At 38.4% G+C, this 19,924-nt stretch overlaps 1 protein-coding gene across 1 annotated transcript in view; it reads right to left on the minus strand.

The window, feature by feature from the left end:
• Window positions 1–4,049: 4,049 nt before the first annotated feature.
• Window positions 4,050–19,924, minus strand: part of klhdc8b (kelch domain containing 8B) — a 165,463-nt gene continuing 149,588 nt past the window's right edge. The window contains exon 6 of the mRNA XM_028017307.1: window positions 4,050–18,846. Within this exon, the coding sequence (XP_027873108.1) occupies window positions 18,650–18,846 (197 nt within the window). The 3' untranslated portion in view covers window positions 4,050–18,649. The remainder of the gene's footprint in view (window positions 18,847–19,924) is intronic.

Below are 19,924 nucleotides of genomic sequence, written 5' to 3' on the forward strand. Positions count from 1 at the left end.
GTGTCGCCTGTCCTGGTCAGATATGCTGGTCCAGGTGGAGGAGGGGGGTGGGTCTGACTCTACCTGAGCTGCTCTGATCATTTCACCTAAAGATGCTTCTTTCTTTTTTTATCTCACTTCTCTGCATTTGTTTATGCATTTCTGAGCTGTTCACAGTCCGATCTATCTCAGTAAACACAGAACTAGAAATATTAAAAAGCCTCGACACAAACTGTCGCTCCTGGAGATCAATCATCCTTACTGCGAAGCTCTAAATACTATTTTTGGTAAATAAAGAGGAATTAAATGAACTTTTTGTAGTAAAGATGCATGTATTTTTAATTTAATGATGCCCTACACATTGGTGCCGTTTGTAAAGTTACTTAGTCAAAAATGAGCAGAGATAATGGAGTTATTTAGAGAGAAAAACTGAGATAAATTTTAAAAAGTCACATTTTCGCAGTGTTATTCATTAACTATAAATGTTTCGAACTAAATTTAAAACACAAACTTAAGTTTAGTTTGTGGCTTTAGCTTGCTAGCTACATATCTTCATTTCCCTAAAATCATGACCTTAGTCTTTTTTTTTAAATCAAAAGGGGGAAACATTACTTTGGGCATTTATTGTTGGAAGGTCAACATATTTAGCTTACAGCTTAATTTGGAGATAGTAAACTAAATCATTAGTTTGCGCTAACAAGTTTGAAGCTAAATATTAAGTTTGTATAGCTAAATACTTAGATAATATACAAATATATTTGCCAAGACGTGGACAAGTGAATTTGAATAGTTCTGAGTTAAATTTGTAGCTTCAAATATTTAGTTTGCTGGCTTGCAAACTAAATATTAGAAGCTAAATATTTAACCAACGGCTGTGAAGGGTAGGAAGCTGGCAGGCAGCAGGAAAGGGAAGATAAAGAACAAGGGGAAACTAAAATGTTAATATATAAGGAAATAAACAATAAAGAAATGTTCAAAACAAACATGAATGAAACTAACAGTCTAAACTGTGCCTGAAAATTTGCCATTTTCTCCAGTTATTCATATTCCTAACAATTCACATTTCATTCACTCTTGTTTCATTTACATTTTTAAGTTTTCTTTTCATCTGCTTTTGGACATGCTGAGGCCTGCTTTAGCCAGTCTGTCTCCTCCCACAAACTTTTTGTTTGTTTGTTTGTTTGTTTGTTTGTTTCCTATCAGATTGTAGAAAGTTTGTCAGACAAACACAAAGTAGAACATATTTGTGGAGGCTAAGAAAAATGTAAAGAAACTCAGCAGGGAGTGACTCACGGCCACGTTTAACTCATTTCAACCAGAGGAGCGAATCAGAGGGAAGTGAATGCAGCTGAGAGAGAGCGCAGGAGGAGGAGAGATGAAACATTGACCCCCAGGGATGTAAAAACTTAACCATAAAAGATAACTGGAGACTTGATCGAGAGAAACCACTGCTTTTTAGGTTTATGGGGACGTTAATTTTCTCCATTCAATCAACCAAACAATTTTCTAGGGATCATATAGTCCATTTTTACCTATGCACATTAGCTTCTTTATGCAAGAAAATACTAAATGAGTCCACCTCCACATTTCCTTGTGCTGATTATCTGGTACGTGATCTATGGCGGTTTCATGTTCACATGAGTCGATTGAGGAAAACAAAGGAGCCGAAGGAGCCAGGCTCTTCATCACAGAGAGGTTATAAATAACCTCATGATGTCGTGGGTTGCAAGAAAAGAATAACAGCATGTTTTTGGATGAAAGAATTTCACACAACGCCAACATGCTCGTCAGACCCAGAGTCATGATTTCCAACTGTTTATTCCAGCCTTTTTTTTTTTTTAAACTTTATTTTTCAGCCTTGGTGAAAATAATAAGGCTGCCATGACCAGACAGCAACAGAAGTCAGTGCTCATGCGTCCCACGAGAAAGAAGCCTCATTATTCCTGTCTATGAGGCTTTAAAAAACAGGAACCAGACAAAAAGACGCCACAGCAATGCTTTTTTTAATGTCACATTGTTAGCTGTAACCTAAACTCCCATCCAGCCTCAGTCCCACCTTATCTTTTCCCTGCATTTCCCATCTTCTGATTCCCTGCTGAGATGTTAATAAGCAGCTTCAGCGGCATGTTTATCATCGCGACATAAATGGAATAACACTAATTATAGATCCGTGTTGGAGCAGACACCGGGGAGCAGGGTGAGGATGGTGATTGGAAGGCCATAAATCTTTGATCACTAATTAACAGTCGACGCTGTTCACCGGGATGCTACATCTGATCAGAGCTGGAGTAAGGCAGCGGAAACTTGCTCTTAATTGTGATGAATCGTAAAAAGTCGTGAGTGTCCGAGTTCCATTCATCGGAGTCATTACCTTTCTCAAATTAATTCCCCACTGTTAATGCGGGAATGTTTAACAATCTTAGTTTACACTCCTTTGACTTTAATTCTAATGACTTAGGGTGTGTTTACATCTGCCGCTTTTAGTCCACTTTAAATGGACCAGAATTAGTTTCCTCTATTGGTCCAAACTTTTTCCTTTTCCTTTTACCAACTCTGGAATGGTTTGCTTCATGGTGTGTCTACAGACCTTGATGTGAACAAACTACAGGAAATGTACATCTTCATGAGTTTCGTTCACTTCCTTTGTTGCCATTGCCAAACTACAACCATAGGCAGACTGTAATTCGAAAACAGAGCAGAAAATCAACATCATTGTTCACAACTTCTTCCGCCCGCTGACTGAACCGGTTGAGATTCCACCGAAGAAATCCATCTCAATGGGAGAACGCCCAGAAGGAGCCCTGAACGGAGATTAGAACTGAGCAGAGATGCGTAGAATGGCAACGGGCATGTTAGCATTTACTGACGCCATTCCAAAATGTTTAATATCACATTATGAAAGCAGCGTTGAATGAAATGTCCTTGACATTGAAAATGCCATCACAGTCACAGTTGTAATAACAGCACAAATGCAATATGCAGGACTTCCATGTTGGTTTAAGTTCTGGGTTTGTGTTCTGTCCCAACTTCATCCTTTCTGTCCAATAGGAGGAATGATCATCACCTGCGTGGCTTTGTTTACAAATTATAGTCTGTTAAAGCGCAACATAAAACGCACATTTGGTCCAAACCAAGCAAGTGGACCACAAGACGTCCCTTATGTGAATAAACTCTAACTTTTAAGGTAAAACATTCCTGTTATTTTAAAGTGTCTGATTGAAGCTCCGCCCCCACTTGCAGGTACAGACTGAGCATGTTAGTGTTTCCAAACTTCTTTGCGAGATATTTGTGAACTGAAGAAGATGTTATGAAAAATGTTCCTTTTTTACTGGATTCCTTCCATAATTAATTCATTGATCAACGTTAATGCTGGAAAAGTCCAACTTTGATGTCATTCTAATAAAAATAGAGTCTTATTATAAGAACTTGTTTTAGTGATAAATTACTATTTATATAAGGCAGAGCTCATCAAGCCATGCCACCTTATTCATAAACCGTTTAATATGATCTCCCTTTTCTCTCAAAGTAAACATATTTTGCACAAGCCTTCATCTTCAGCCAAACTTTAGCTTTGACAACAAAGCGATGCTCCTTCTAATTACCGTGCAGCCAATTAGTTGCTGTTAAGAGACTAAAAAGCTTCCTAATGATGCAGGAAGCGGCGCATTATCTCCCTCGCAGCACCATAGAGTCAGCGGCTGCTTCCTGATGACTGCAGGTGGTGTTTAATATGACACATATTCAATGTGACAGGTGGATCCCCTGAGAGTCTGAAGTCTCATTTGGAGAAGCAGCTGACCATGGAGTCACACATCCAGCTCCTCACACTGTGAAAGAAGAAACGTGCTTCGGGTTCTTTCTTCACCCTCTATAGGAGTGCTTCATCCATGCGGCGCATTTGAAGTGGGTTTTGATGTCAGCTTCATCTATAATGGATCAGATGGCATTTCCCCCCACGACGACAGCACCCGACTCTTCCTCCTCTTCAGAGACAGACACGCATGGAAATGGCCCAGACAAAGTCACGATCAATGAGAGGGGGGAAGAAAAAAAAAGGCACACGCAACATATGGAATCAGACAACAAGTCAAAATAGTTTATTAGAGAACAGATTTCATAGTCGAGGCACAACCTCACGTTTAGTATAGGCACTGAACTACTGCACTGGAGTCACAGCCTCAACTCGGTTTGAAAACCAAAGCCTGCCAGCCGCGTTGACGAGCTGGCGACAGCTACATGTACAGCCGGTCTGAGCCGCCAAATCAATGGAGACACACAGATCGTTCAGAGAGAACGAGGTCATCGCTCTCATCTCACCACGTGTCAGTAAAAGGCTAATTACATGAAAAGAATTTGGTGTTTCATCCAACTATATCCAGCAAACCAGAACCTTGATTTAATACAATGAATCATGTTTACTGACAGGAACTGTGTTAAATAAAATTTTAAAGCTGGGGTAACTTTTTTTTTTTTTTTTAAAGTGTTTTACAATTGTCACTATGTTGTGACAGTACTGTCTGAGGTAGATCATAAGTGGAAAAACTGAACACCTCTGCCTTCTCACAGTGCTAACTATAGAAGTAAACAGCTTTGTGAGAAACAACCAATCGGAACCAGAAGGAGGGTCTTATGTCAGTCAGCCTCCCCCTAGCTAGCTGCTACACTAAAGCTTCTCCCCGCTAGCATGGCCATGAAAAACAGGGGACAAAAACAATTTTTTTGGAACGGTAATTTGTTTCTTCGACATTAGCACATTTAGCAGCCTGTATCTGAATTGACTGACAGCACTAAGACCCTCCTTCTGGCTCTGATTGGCTGTTTTTGACCGGGAGCGGTGCATTTCTTCAGACAGAGTTACTAGCACTAGGAGGAGGTGGAGGAGCTTGATTTTTTGACAGATTATCCATCTCATATTATATTATCAGGACATAGTGACAGTTTTAACAAATATGTAAAAAAAAAAAAAAAGTCTTTATAAAAGTTACATACCGCAGCTTTAGCACAAACATCACTAGCTCATTCAAATCAAGCTAACGTTAGCCTAATTTCTAAAGCAGGACAATCGAGTAATTGTCCTGTTCCAATTACCCAAAATAATAAATACAGAATACATGTTGGGGGAAGTTTTGATACCACTTCTTAGTCAGCAAGAACAATTTTTAAAAGTCTGCTTTAGAATTTAAAGCACTGCTGTTAACATTGTTCTAAGCTAGCAGCTAGTAGTGTGAAGGTTTTATGGTAAGAACTGTACTTCAATCACAGATGAGAAATATCTTATATTTTAGACGTTGGCTAGATTTAAGCTGAGTTTTAATGAAAATTTCAATTTCCTGAACCATCCTTTAGACATTTGTTTTGTCACAAATTGTTTTGAATATCTTCAGCCGATGTTTCAGTCCAACTTGCTGCTTTGTGGTTTTCTTTAAATTTAATACTATTTAAAATACAGTGGACAAGCAGAATTTCTGTCAAGCACTTGACTTGACTGACGCTAGCTACCTGAGCCAGACATCATGTTGTTGTACTTATGTTTTTGTATAAAAAGAAAAATATGTAATATTCTGAGCATTCATAAGTTAAAAACTATGAAACTAGTTAGTGTTTAATCAATGTATCAGCTTAAGTCTGAGGCAAAATTAAATAAATTGCTTTGTAGCTATTATTCAAATAGTAAAAATCAGCAGTAGGAATAATTATTGCCCTAGCTGTAGATCATGTTTTACGTTTGTTTAAATTAATTTAGATTATATACAGTAAGACTGTATTTAACTAACTGTACCAGAATTTTATTGAAGGTTATTATTACTTGACAATTCCACAAAGCCATATATCATAAACAAATCATGTCTTCAGACAATAATGTTTGTATTCGTGTAGAAATACCCTGTAGTGGTGGTATTAATTTATTATCAAACATTAACTGTTTTCGCAGTTTAAAAAAACACTGTCTAATCAGGAAGTCACAGAAACTTCTTGATTAGACAGGGAGCTATTAAAAAATTGTTTGTATTGGGTTAGAAAAACAGCTTAATACGTTTCAATATAGTTTTTTTTTTTTTAAATCTTCTCATGCATGTTAAAAATCAGTTTTTCTTGCCGAGTGAAAACTCACAAAGCATTTTGCAAATGACACACGATTTGGTGCCGACTTTCAGAAAACTTTACTTTGCAAAATGATACTTTTTCTTGAGATAATCACAGTCGATAAAGTCTCTGAAATAGGATTTTTTTTTTATTTTGTAAAGCAGAAAGTGGATGTTATGCTAACGCTGGACACACATTGATGAGCAGCTTCTAGGAGTCACATTTAATTGCCTTCATGGAGCGTTTTCTTTTTGTCAGGGTTGTTTACCAGCACGTTTAATGCTGTTTCTGTATTTGCAGAGGGTTGGGGTTTTTTTTGTTTTGCATCTGTCCTTTTTTGTTATATTACATAAGATTTCTGCTTGATTAGCCTTTGTATTGCCTGTTTGCATGTGCTTGCTCTGAACTGCAGCGTTCATCTCTCAGTGCTGCTGAACAGAGAGAAAAAAATCTCTTGTTTATCTTCCCTCTTAGGCGGTATTGTTTCCAGGCTTAGATGTAAATCCTTATTATTGATTGTTAAATGGAACCATATAAGCTGTAATATGACAGATAAAGCCTGCTCCAGAGCAGTCTTAATCCTCATCACGCTTAAACCTTCCTGATTTTATCAAATGGTCGGACATTCAGTCTTGCAGGATGTGGTGAGATGAGGAAACATTTCCCTCTTTTAATCACAATTTCTATCACACACACACAATTTTTTCTAATTATTATCTAGTATCAATGTCATTTATTTTGTTTTTTCACAGCAACTTATATTGTCAATATAATTTCTCTGTAATTCTGTTTTCTGATCAGACTTTTGCCATTTCTGCTTCTAACTTTTGGAAAGGTTTACCTTTACATGAACCGCTGAGACTGTTGAGACTTTTAAATCTTTGCTCAAGACATTTTTATTCTTTGGTGTTTGATTCAAACAGTTTGAATTTCTCTTACGATGACAATAATGAAGCATATTTGTTTTTAGTTTTAACCTTATTTTGAAATATATAACATTTTTGTCCTTATTGTTGCTATCTTGCTTTATTTAATGGTCAACATTTGTTGTTTTTATGTGCTACATAAATGAATTGACGTTCTATCTTTGTGAAACAGGAACAAACGTAAAGACTAAGAGAAATGCAGAAATTCTAAGATTGCGTGGTCTCCCTCAAGTTGGGGCAATTCCAAACATTCAACATGCTAAGGTTAGCGTGTCTTCATCAACACAAACAGAGGGGGTTGAACAGCGTAGCATGAGGTTAAGCGGTAAAATTATTGGGTCATTCCTGCGACAGCTGGTTACTAGTGAGCACTACTTGTGTAAATTTGGCAACTCTGTGAATCTCATGCCACAAATTTTGTCAACATGTCAAAAAGCAAGTAGTAATAAAACACTCCGTCCGTCACTATCAGTTACTCTGTACAGCTCTGTACTAAGGTTTTTATGTTCAACACTATATAAACCAAACTAGACTTAGAATGATGGATTCATTAAAAACGTCCTTTGAGACCAGAGTTTCGTTTCACAGTTTAAAAAACCAAGTCTTCATTTTTTAATTTTTTAAATACTCCCCCCCCCCAAGCTTGATATTAACAAGTAACCTTCAGAATCTAGTAAGTAATATTACAGCCAGATTCTTGCCAACATCTGGTGTTGTATTTTTATTGCATTTATTGTCTGCTAGTAATTACCATTGCCTTCCTGTCCTTCTTTTTATTGTTGGTGAATAAATGTGCATTTATAATTTCACATGTGAGTTGTGTTGTTGAGCCCAAACGGACTTTCCTTTGTTTGCCTCATCATTCCTGTTCATTTGATGTGAGATTTGCCAACAAGCAGAAAGATTACCTTGATTATCATCTGTGGTTTTTAAAACCTGCTCACACTATTTAGACTACATTTCATCTCAGTTCCCCATCTTTGGGTAGCAAAAACACAAAAAAATACACAAATATATAATTTTCTTGTTGATATATGTTACTTTGATGTCAATATTCAATTTAATAATACATTAAAACCATGTTATCTTTTTGTAATAAGTTTTTTATGCTGTGTTTCTGTCATATACAAGTTGCAAATTTGTCCTTTTCTTTTTATGAGCTAGCTTTTCATAGTCAATTTGATCTGAAAACACACCGATCATTTTAGAAAGCAACTGTTTCACAAAGTTTAGCTGTGGTTAGCGGAGCAACATGAGAGTTTTATGAATCTTCATTTAGCTCAGATATTACCAGCACCCCCTAAAACACTGGATGAAGGTGTTGCAGTTAGGCTGAAATCTGCATGGTCTTCAGTAACGCATTAATCAATTTAGACTTGTAGTTTTTGGAGAGCTTCGGAAGTATCTGGGTCCTGTTTGCAGCACTGGTGTGGCTCGTTTGTGTAGGATTTTGAAGCAAGACTTGCCACACTGGTCACATGCCTGGACAACAACATCAGCTCCTCCACAACCCGGTGTACAGGTGTTGCCTTTACTCTTGCTAGGTGTTACCAATGCTTTGAGGGGATGGCTGATAACTGGGTCCTACTCTCCATCTCGCTACAGCTAATAGGATTAACTCAACAACCAAACCTAGGTTCTGCACTGTCCATCTTTTGCTATTTGGATGCCAGCAATAATTTCTCTCATTATGGCCAGGCCTACTTGACATGGAAGGAAAAAGGGAGTATGTGGTGGATTCGGCAGAGATGGAACCTTTACTGTTAGCCAACAATATATAAACCCCTGTAGCTGCTAACCTGATTAAATATTGAAGCCTCTTCAAGTATATAAGTGCTAGTGCTAAGCTGAAACTAATGGTGGAGGACCAGGAACCTCCCATGTATAGCGAAACGAGGTGGTGGAAACAACCTTAAGCAAATGCGACTCCTTTGCTAGCTTTTGGCTAACTTGTTTTCATTCAGAGGGGCAGGATTACACCAAGAAGTTGAGCGAACTGAGATATTCAGGAGCAACATCACCACACCATGCTAACATTGAGTGCAGGACATGTTAACCAAGAATATCATAAATCCCTTCACAATTACAAAAGTTTTCCAAATTTGCCACAATCCAGTTTCTAACAAGCCATGAAGAAACATTCAATGTATTAAAATGTGAAGAATCAACTTGTTTCAATTAGAACTGAAAAGGTCTATTAGTTTAGGCAATTTCCATACCCCCACATGTACATGCTGATGTCGTATAAATGAAAATCAGACAGAAAGCTACTAAGGTCTAATTGAGATTAACAGATCTGGTCAAAGGATGAGTGTCAGTTTTGTTATGTATTTAATTCGCCTTTTATTTCACTTTTCATGTCAGGAAAACATTTCCTAGTTCATTTCATCACCAAATAAAAGACTTATTGAGCAGCGTTTGAGATATGTTCTGTCTGTTGGTGGAGATTGTTCAGGTTCAGGGCCAAGCGACATCCTACAAATCTTACCTCAAGCTTGTATTTTCCTTATTTGGCCCCAGTCACCTCATCGGGCTGTGAAATGCTTCTCCCTGACCCGCGGGGGGAGATCATACCCAATCTGACATGATTTATAAAAATCTGATGTCCGTGTGGGAAATGAGTGGTGTGTGTGTGCTTACAAATTTAATTTAGTGTTCTAAAAATATTGCTGAGACCGTTAGAAGGACTTTACTGAAACTGATTGTCTCGCTGAAGGTAAATGAATAAACGTCAGTAATTGAGTCATGGATGAATTTGAGTCATGCTAGCTTGGTTCACATCCGGCTCCAGCTGCTGCTGTGTTTTAGGTGCATAGATTCTGTGTGTGGTTAGTCTCATTGAAGGAGCTTTGACATGTGTTCTTTTTTCTTTTTTTTTTTTTACATTTTCAATCAAAAGAATAAAAAAAGAAATCTTAACCTGCTTAACATGAACAAGCAAAATGTAACTGCTGTTACATCTCCCCACACGCCGTCTGAATTTAGCCATATTAATTCACGAGTTCGTTCTTAAGCTCTTCCCAAAACATTTTATACACACAGAGCACATGGCAATACTGACCCACTGAGACCACAAAGCAGTTTTCACCAGGTTTTCTACCATCACTGTAGGGAAACATCACAGTACAGTGAGATATAATAAAAGCAAGAATATTCAGGGGGGTTTCCCCGTCTGTACAAACCAGGCTCTAGTTTGACATGAAGCAGTGAAATGACAGATGACACTTATGGCTTCACAACTGGGCAGGGTCTTGTTTCCATAACAAAAAAAAACATACGACTTGTTGAGTTTCATTTGCTAAGTCTACTAAAAAAAAAAGGAATTAAATACAAACAATAATTTGTTGACATAGAAATCGACTACTACTGACTCGTGTACTTGGCTCCACACAGTACTGTGCCATGTGAAAGTATTAATACTTCTAAAAAATGTTTTCGCCTTTTGAGACATTAATACAATGGAGTATTAGGGCCAGGCTAAGAAAAAAATAAGTTGTAGTATTACAAGTATAGTCATAATATTACTAGAATAAAATCATTCTTGCATTATTTTGATGTTCATTTCATAATTTTATTACTTTATTCTCATAATTTCATTTAGAAAAAAAATGTCTTAGTATGACACTAATACTCTGTTGTGCATTACAATTAGAAACTCTGAAGTCTTATTAGAAATTCATGTGACAGACCAGGTTATTTGTAGTGAAATGGAGGGAAGATTATACATGGTTAAAAGCCAGAATGCAATTACAGCATACTGGTTTCTTTAGATCCCTAAAGAAAAACCAACACAGGACCACAAGCATTGAGGAGATTGGCAAAGAGTTGAACCTCTGGTCAGGATTCACCTTTCAACAAAATCAAGAACTAAATTCAACAAAAAATCTTTGGCAGCTCTTCCAAACTCCTGTTTGCTAATCATCTTGACCGATGATGTCTTGACTTTCTTTGCTATTTTGCAAATAAAAACTGTCTAGTTTCTGCCTGAGCAAAGCTTGTAGAGCCATGTCCTAAATGCCTTGGTGCTCCAAATTTCAGCAAAAGTCACCCAAATACACAGGCGTACTTCACTCTGCGGACTCATTGGAGACGTCTACGTATGTGGTGTCACACAGGAAGCTGCTCAGTGTGAAACAGTGGTCACATCAAACTATTTTGAATGCAACACTAAGCTGATAAGACTGAAAGTCGGTGCAAACAGTAACAAGCCAGGTTGCCACTTTGTGGCGCACTATCAGTTTTGCGCTGGCTGCCCTGGTGGAGAAAAAACGGGGCTAGGCACGCAGTCAGCTCATCAAGCTAGCTAATATCCATTGGGATTGTGGGAAATGAAGGAATTTGTTACGAGAAATTGATGTAATTGGTTCGCTCGACTATAACATCTCAACCGTCCATGGACAGTGTGTACGGAGTCAACACTGCCAAATGAATACGCCACAGTATGCCCGAGTATGTGGGATCCTTAAACCTGGAAAGCGTTGATTCATGGTGAATACAAATGCACAGCATGCTCTCTTTACATTCAATTCAAGAGCAATATTTTGACGTTTGTGACTCTAATGTGACAAAAGGCGGAAAACGTCAAGGTGCTTGTACATTTTGGCAAACACCGTATCTTTCATTTCATGAAACTTTCAGTTCCTCTAAGAGTTTCACACAACCAAAACAGTACAATTAGACATGTTTAGACTGTTTTTTGCACATTAAAAAAAAAGATTAATCTGCTTGCTTGAAAGCATTTTAAGAAGACACAACCAGTAACAAACACTTTGGGGCGAACCCAGCCCACAGTGGGCAACACCACCACAACGTCGGTCACCTCAGTCCACAACACAAACAACTGGAGAGGAAATAAAGGAGCATAAACAAGAACAATTAGGAAATAAATAGTGTATCACATGTCCAGCATCTATCGCAAAGAAAAACAGGAACAGATGGAGACAATATGCAAATATAAGAGAAACATATCTATGCTACCAGTGGGTCTTCCCTGTTACCCAGGAAATGGACATAATGTTGCCCACACTGGAATTAACAAAATTTTAATCTTCTCCCTATTTAGAAATTGTTTGTCAGAACCTGAGTCTTTGGGCCCTATAGTTGGGAACCAAGGCACAAAACATGCCAACATCAAAAACAAAAATGCGTTTTGGACGAGATGGGGTACGATGTATCTGCAGATCGGAGAGGTAAGGACACACAAGGCCACTCTTATGGGTACAATAGCTGCGTTTCCATTACAAATGTGAGCAAAACCTTGTCGATATTCCATTAATGTCGAAAAGACCCAATTTCCCAACTGCGGTGTTTCCATTATTTAAGAAACACAATTAAAATCATGCCGTGCCATCGTCCTCCTGTCACTTCCTCTTTTCTGCCAGCTTTTGAAACATTTTATTGAAAAACGTGACCTTTACCAAAATTGCTGTGTTAGCATTAAATTAACTTATTTTCTTAATTCCAATTTGCACAGTTTCTGTGGTCAATGGAAACAGAGCTAGTGAAAGTCTCACCACTAGCTGCGCAATCTAAAATTTCTGAACTGGATTAACTTAATGAAAATACAGCAATTTTGAAAAAAGAGCTGTTTTTCAATGAAACGTTTTAGCGTTAAGATGAGGTGGATTTTGAACCTATTCAGGTGTGATTTTCATTTCATTCATCCTTTGTTAACTGAAACACCGCAAAATTGTATGTTTTTGACTTTAACAGAACACGGAAAGTTTTGCGCAGCTTGGAAACGCAGCTTGTGAGTAAGATGATCAAAGTGTGTGAAGTCAGTCAGTAGTGAGGAGGATCGAAAATGAATGACTCTGTGATAGACTGGCACAAAATCATTTGTGTTTATAAAATGGCCTCAGGTTCTGCAGATTTATCAAACGTTTCATCATTTTTTACTCTCCGCTGATGTTGTGCCCTCATACGACACTCTGATTTGGCTTTCAACATTCCCGTTAGCTTGTGCTGGTGTCACTCGCCTAGTGGCCCTCTGAAACAGCACAACATGTAATTAGCTGCTACCTGCACTGAAGCATCCTGCTCTTTTGTTCTCCATCTCAGCCTGCTGTTAGAAAGGAGAACTCACCCCCGATGTGCAAACAGCACACCCAGTCACATGAGGCAGACCTCAGAGGCATCTTTTCACCTGGAAACTGATTCTAGATTTATAGGACGTCATCTAAGCGGAGCAGCCTGATCCTGACAGGGACAGAGAGGCAGAGAGAAAAGGTCTTAAAAAATTTTATGCTTCCAACATGAGAGAGTTGGCTCTGGCAAAGCTTCAGCACGTCGCCCCGGACCGCAGGGTGACGTGGAAAAAATGGATGAGAGAACTAGAGAGACAGAATCCCTGCAAAGGAGGGCTGTACGGATCCTGCAGACGCCTCGTGGTGTGTGTAGATTTGCATTCATGCGCCCACGCAGACTCATAAGAACAGCCGCACATCCACAAGGTGACACAATGACACAGATGCACATAAATTTTGGATGTAGGTACTCTTAGGCTCAGTGTGCATCAGCCAAAGCTGCACAGCTTAATGTTTTCCATTTTAAAGCTGTGTGCAGTGATGATGTGCAGAGAACAGGCTGCTTTTAACTCTGTTTGAGCTCAGATCTATCCTGAAGGTTTTGTTTATATTACACTGGCTCACAGTTAGCAGGTTGAACATCTCCCAAGCTAATGAAATATTTGAATCTGTGTGTTCTACAGTTTGTTGAAGTGAATAAAAGTTTAGATGTAGTGGCATAATGTTTTTGAAAAATTCAACTTTTCATTTCAATTGCTTTCTTTAGTTGGGCTGTTCTTTTGTTGTTGTTTTTTATGCTGAAAATAATTGCTAAAAACATTTTTATTGTTAAACTTTTGATTAATTAGTGTGTATTTTAACACCCTAATGTTGCTATTCATCTATGACTAAAAAATTAATTAATTGTGTTTTTGTTGTCAAAACACAATTAAATTAAACAGAGATGGTTAATGTGAATATAGCAAACCCATTATATTTAAATCTAAGTATGAAGCAAATTAGTAACATTTAGAATAATTGGACATAAGATTCAGAATCAAACAAAAATATTCCCATCTTTAGTGTGGATTATATTGTCAAAAACAGCTACTGACAAACAGGGTTGCGAAATTGTTTTACAATTCTTGCTATGGAGAGGGAAGAATTAACTGTAAATAAGTAATGCATTATTTAAATGTGTCCATATTTTTTTTAAACTGCTAATAAATTCAGAAACATTTAGAATTAGTTATATATGCCTGAAATAAATGTTTTGATTTTGTTTTAAAAACTAGATACATATTTCATGTTGCTGAAGCATAACATGATTTAATAGGAACTGTCAACGTCACTGGGCTTGATGGTTGAAACCCACTGCCAGGACAACTTAATAGAATAATTAGTTTGCTTTTATTCTGAGGTCAATATCTTCCCTGGAAAGTGCAGAAATAACTTCAATAACCTAACTAAATGGTTGAGCAACTCCATCCTTTATATCTTTACTTTGGTCTGAAATATCACTAATCACGAAAAGAGCCTTAGCCGGTGTCAGCTAGTTAGCTAGCTAGTGAGTGGGGCTAACGCTGATCCCAGTTTGAACTCAGCTTCCTACACGCAGGACCGTCACCACGCTCCTGAACTTATTAATTCACAATTATATCTAGCTTTTAATTGAGGCATGTATAATTAATTATATATTTAATAAATTATTTCTGTACTTATTTCCAGTTTAAAATAATTATTTTACAGTATTTTTTATTTTATTTTAATGTGGCACGCTTCACTCTTCCTGCCATTCTATTTCTTCATGACAGCTAAATAGAGTTGTTGAAGCTCAGCCAGATGTAGTTCATACGCTGGCCAATAGGTGGCAGTAGACTGTTTCTTAGTTGCTTGGCAGTAATTCATCCATTTCAATCATTCGTCCAGCCTGTTTTCGACATGTCCATACTCCAACACACCTGGATATGAATGACCAGTGTATCATTTTGTTTAAGTAGGAAAATATCTAAAATGAACAGGACAAAGTCCTATTCACCAAAAGGTATTATACAATTTTAAAATATATCAATAGTAGTGCTGACAAATGTAGCAACAGTAGCAAATGTAACTATGATTTTCAGTGGGATGTTTTTCTCATTTGTGGAAATGTACTTAAATGAAATGGAGGGTTTTTCAAAACATTTCCAGTGTGAGGATAAGCCTGTGCTATAACAGATATTTTTACACACCTTTACCAACTGTAAATAATTAATTTCTTTGGTTTAAAATAAGCCCCTTGAATTGGCTTTGATCATAATGTAGTCCCCCCATGCTGTGATCCCGGGCTTTGATGACCCAGCATGTGTGTGTCCTTTCTACAAATCAAAGCACCAGCTTTATACTGTCTGTTTCACATTTCAAATAAAAGAGAGACTGCTTAGGTTGTCCATCAAACTTAGAAAGTAAGCAGCTGGGAACGTTGTTATTGCTTGTCTTCAGATCTAAAACACTAAAATTTCCATTGTAATTCGCATTAGCAGAAACTTAAAAGATCCAGTTTCCCTTTTCACTACAGAATCAGGTCCTCTATTACACACAAACCCCGGCTGTCAGTCCTGATATGTACTGTAGCATACTTTAATTCTGCTTTTTGAACCACTGAATTTCCAAAAAGACAGCAGCGGATCCTTCAAGGCCTGTAAATTCCATTGGATCAGATTTATGTGTCCAGCACATCTTACAGAAGCTCAACTGGATTAAGATCTGGGGAATCTGGAGGGCAAGTCAGCACCTCAAACTTGTTGTTGTGCTCCTCAAACCATTCAGTTCCTTCGATTCATTTTATTCAGATTCACAACAAATGTCGTTTCAAGGCACTTAAAACTACTCTGTCGACCTTGCACAAATAAATAAATCAATCATTTAAATCCAATCATATACGCAGATTCACACACTGTACAACCAAAACTGTTGTACCGTAGATTTTCTACTGTCATGTGTTTGGTCTCTCAGGTTTGTAAAATCAGCCAATCATTTTAAAATGTGACAGGCTCTCAGAGGAAGAGGGTGGCATTGAAATATCAATTAAATCCCACACAGCCAGAGTCTTTATATATGTTGTGTTATTTTACGTCCTAACATTTTTGCTATTTGTGGGTTACCTAATGTCAGTAAATATAAATGTGCAAGGCACAAATGTGAAACAAATAGAAGATAAACCTGAATATGTGGTGAAATGAATCAGAACGCATTCATCCAGGCTCCGTTCCCTGTATGGACAGCAGAGTAAACGTGTGGACTGTTCCGTGGACGTAGACGCGGTGACTCGTGCCTAACGTGTCCAATTAGAAGCACGGAGTGCAGCGCCAGAAATAACCGGCTTGTCTGCTGGTATTTTATCTGAGCTTTCCAACAGCAGTAGATGTCTGACTCTGTTAGTGAGGTCGGTCACCAAACAGGCAAGAAAAACCTGCGAGCTGGACGAGACGGTGAACAGCGTGAGCGTGTGTTCAACGCGAAGACAAAACTCTTTTAACAATGGCCAGAGGCAGCTCTCTCCTTGTGTAATGCATCTAAATGATCTGGAGTCATTTGATTTTACTTAATAAATTACACTCCTTATAGTTAGATAAGTGGGTGTGGCTCAACTTTTATTTTGTGTTAGACTGTTAAAGTTAAGTATTATCTGTGAATTCTCTTTAAAACTAAATAAAATCAGCTTTAATTTCCAAGTGTCTTTGTTCTAACATGCCTCCTAATAACCTGACAATTTCAATTAAACTTTCTCCAGGCAGCAATGAACTGAAGCTAATTTCACCTAGAGAGCTAAACTGACTCCAACTGTGATAAAAACAGGAGTTTTTACATGTTTTACTTGATATTGACTCAGCTTTATAATGCAAATTGTCTTTTTTTTTTTTTTTGCTCCCCTGAACCAGCAGAGACTGACTGCTGTTTTATAGTGCACTGGGTGTAAACGGAGAAGCTGCTCACTGACAATTTGAGTGCTTTCTAGAACAATCCTCCCAGTAAGGGAGGTAGAAAGCCCCCTAAAATAATAATGGTGAACATCAGCAGTGAAGCATGACTTAATTCACTTATTAACCAACTTGATTATTTCTGTGGAATTTTAAAAGCCTTTCACTTAACAGTCATGACACAATTCAACAGTTATTCTAACTCTGCTTCATGTACAAACATAAAAAAGTGACAAAAACAATTACCACTAACTCTACCTGAAAGCAAAGACCAAGAGTTGTGCTAAACCTCAGGAATTAATCAGAAACATTACATCTGCTAACGCTTAAGCACTGCACCAACACTGTGTGTCTCTCATTCCTGCTTGACATTGAGTTAGAGTACACCTAAATGCTTCAGAAAGGAAAAATCTAATATGCGAAGAGGCTGACTGCTACTTTTACTCTTAATTCCTAAGAAAGCATCAATGATCCACTAAGTTTTGCTTGTATCAGTTGGACCTCTGAAATACAAGAATTTTATTTGGCAATCCTAGCAGCAGGACTGCTGCACTTGTAGAAATGCCTTGAAATAATAATACTTCAAGAGTTTAAAAAAAAATCATAGATTAAAATAGCATCCTAACTTCAACATGTTGTACGATTTTGTCTCCGACTCAGTGCATTCTTAGTAAACTCTGATATGATTACCTTAAAACATCCACATCCATCATCTCACTGACATCAAGCTGACGTTTGTAATAAAGTGAACTGTCAACGTTAAAGACAAAATACCCCATCATGTGACAGAAAGCTGATTTCCCAGGATGCTTCAGTGCAGCAGGTAGCTCTACATTCACTCCCCCAAGCAAAAATCATCTCTGCTCCGCAATGTGAGTGTTGGTTGGAGTTCTGTGATTGATTGGTGTGGCGTAGAGATGGAGAGATGTGAGGCGAAGCAAAGTGCTGACAAGCTTATCCACAATCACTGTTTCCTCAATCAAGGAAAGTGTGATTGTGCTCAAGATGGGGCCCCTGTTGGAACAAAGTGGATGTTTTTTTTCTGACTGGCAGGCCTTTGACTCGCTTGTGGTGTGAAGGCATCGAAAACATCGTTGTTGATGCCGTTGTAAAGATTGTTAGCAGCGGTAGTGTTCACACTTACGACACTCTAACAGAACAAAGAGCCACAACAGACATCCACACTCTCTGAATGCCACCATCTACAACTCAACCAAGTGCTGCCTCTGAGGTTCTAGAAAAGAGTCGGAGCGAGCTGTTGCCATGAAAGCAGAGCACAGCGCTGCTGCTAAGAAGCGTTTCAGATATGGCCCTATGTTCCTTTTAGTATCCAGAAAAGTACCCTGCTTTTATTCTGAAAAAATGCTCAATAGTTCAAAGCCGGGTTGTTTCTTCAGAAACCGGGTCCGTGTCGGTTTGTTGTTTGGCTCATTTTTCTCTCGCTCTGATTTCCCCGGAGTATAAAAGCTTTCAGTTTCCTGTCTTTGCCAGGACAGCAATCTGCTTCACGGTCCGGCTCTGAAAACACTTCTTCAATGCCAAAACAAGTCGTTGACATCCCAGTGTGTAAGTGGAATCCATTGTTGCCGATCATAATGTGAGAAAGCATCTGAGTGCGATCCAACTCCTGCATGTTCTAGAGTGAAGAAAATATTGGTGCCGGTTTGCATTAATTTCAGGGTTTTTTGTGCCTGCATCACACTGTTTCCTGTAAGCAGAGGGCTTCCACAGCGTTACTGGGTCCCTGGGCAACTCCTCCAATCACAAAGAGGATGCTGGTCGTCTGCAGCAGAGCAGACGAGCATCGTGCAGTGGGCATGGGGGCCACATACTCCCAGCGCCGCTTCACTGGGTTGTAGCTCTCCACTGAGCCCAAGGGCGATGGCTCATTACCTGCAAAACAAAGAATAAAAAGGCCAAATTAATGCCAGTTATGTTGTAAAGTCTAAAATAAACCTCAATCCGGTCAGTCAGTGAAGGAACCTGAGGTAGAGGCCTGCTGCAGCGTGACGTCACGCTCAAGATCCCACTTCACTTGAGTTTTATAAGGCCCTGTTTACACTGAGCTGGTTTTCAGGGAATCCAAAACACTTTTGTTGTGATCCAGCCGCTCGCTTACACGACTCTTGTGATCATTTTGAAATCAGGTCTCAGACTGAAACTTTTCCGTAACCCCCCTGCAGAGGTATGAAGCACACTGTGCATTACTCTGCATTTTAGCAAACAAAACTGTCAGAAATGTAAATACAATAGTTTGTTCCATAGCGATCACCATATTTTAAACACAGCAGCCATATTGAAGTTTGAGATTTGGAGAAAAAACACAATTTGTTCTTGGAATTCTGACTTTAGGGTGCCTTCCCATTGATTGATTCTACTTAAAACTATGAAGATTTTTTTCCATTTGAATTAGATTTTTTATTTCATTCATTCAATAATAATTATGAACAGTTCATGTAAAATCTAGAAGAAATCAAGAATGAAAAGGAGCAGAAAGAAGCATAAACTCATTCACATGAAAAGAAAATTCATTCAGTTAGACTAATCGTGGTTATCCATTCAGCTGGCAACGCTTCAAAGTCCCACAACAAAATTAATTTGTATTCTTCAGCCGCCTCATCAGCAGCTTCTAAAAGCTTAACTGACACACTTCTCCTGAGGGACACGAGCGACACGATCAGGAAGGAACTTAGCTCTGTCACAGGAGCCCTGAAAGCTGATAAGGCAATCATGACCTGCCACCCAATTCCACAGTCAGCTTCTTTTGTAGAAACACACACACTCATCCAGACACACACTAACAGAATATGAGATGCCGCTGCAGGTCTGATGCCAGGAAATATTACACAGCACACTGCAAAGGCACAAAATCTTACCAAGTAATTTTGGTCTAGTTTCTAGTGCATATATCTGAAATAAGGTAAAATTAGCAAGATATAGGAGCTTAAGTCAATAATTCCTCAATATTGAT

Source organism: Xiphophorus couchianus, chromosome 1, assembly GCF_001444195.1.
Source record: "Xiphophorus couchianus chromosome 1, X_couchianus-1.0, whole genome shotgun sequence".
Lineage (NCBI taxonomy): Eukaryota > Metazoa > Chordata > Actinopteri > Cyprinodontiformes > Poeciliidae > Xiphophorus > Xiphophorus couchianus.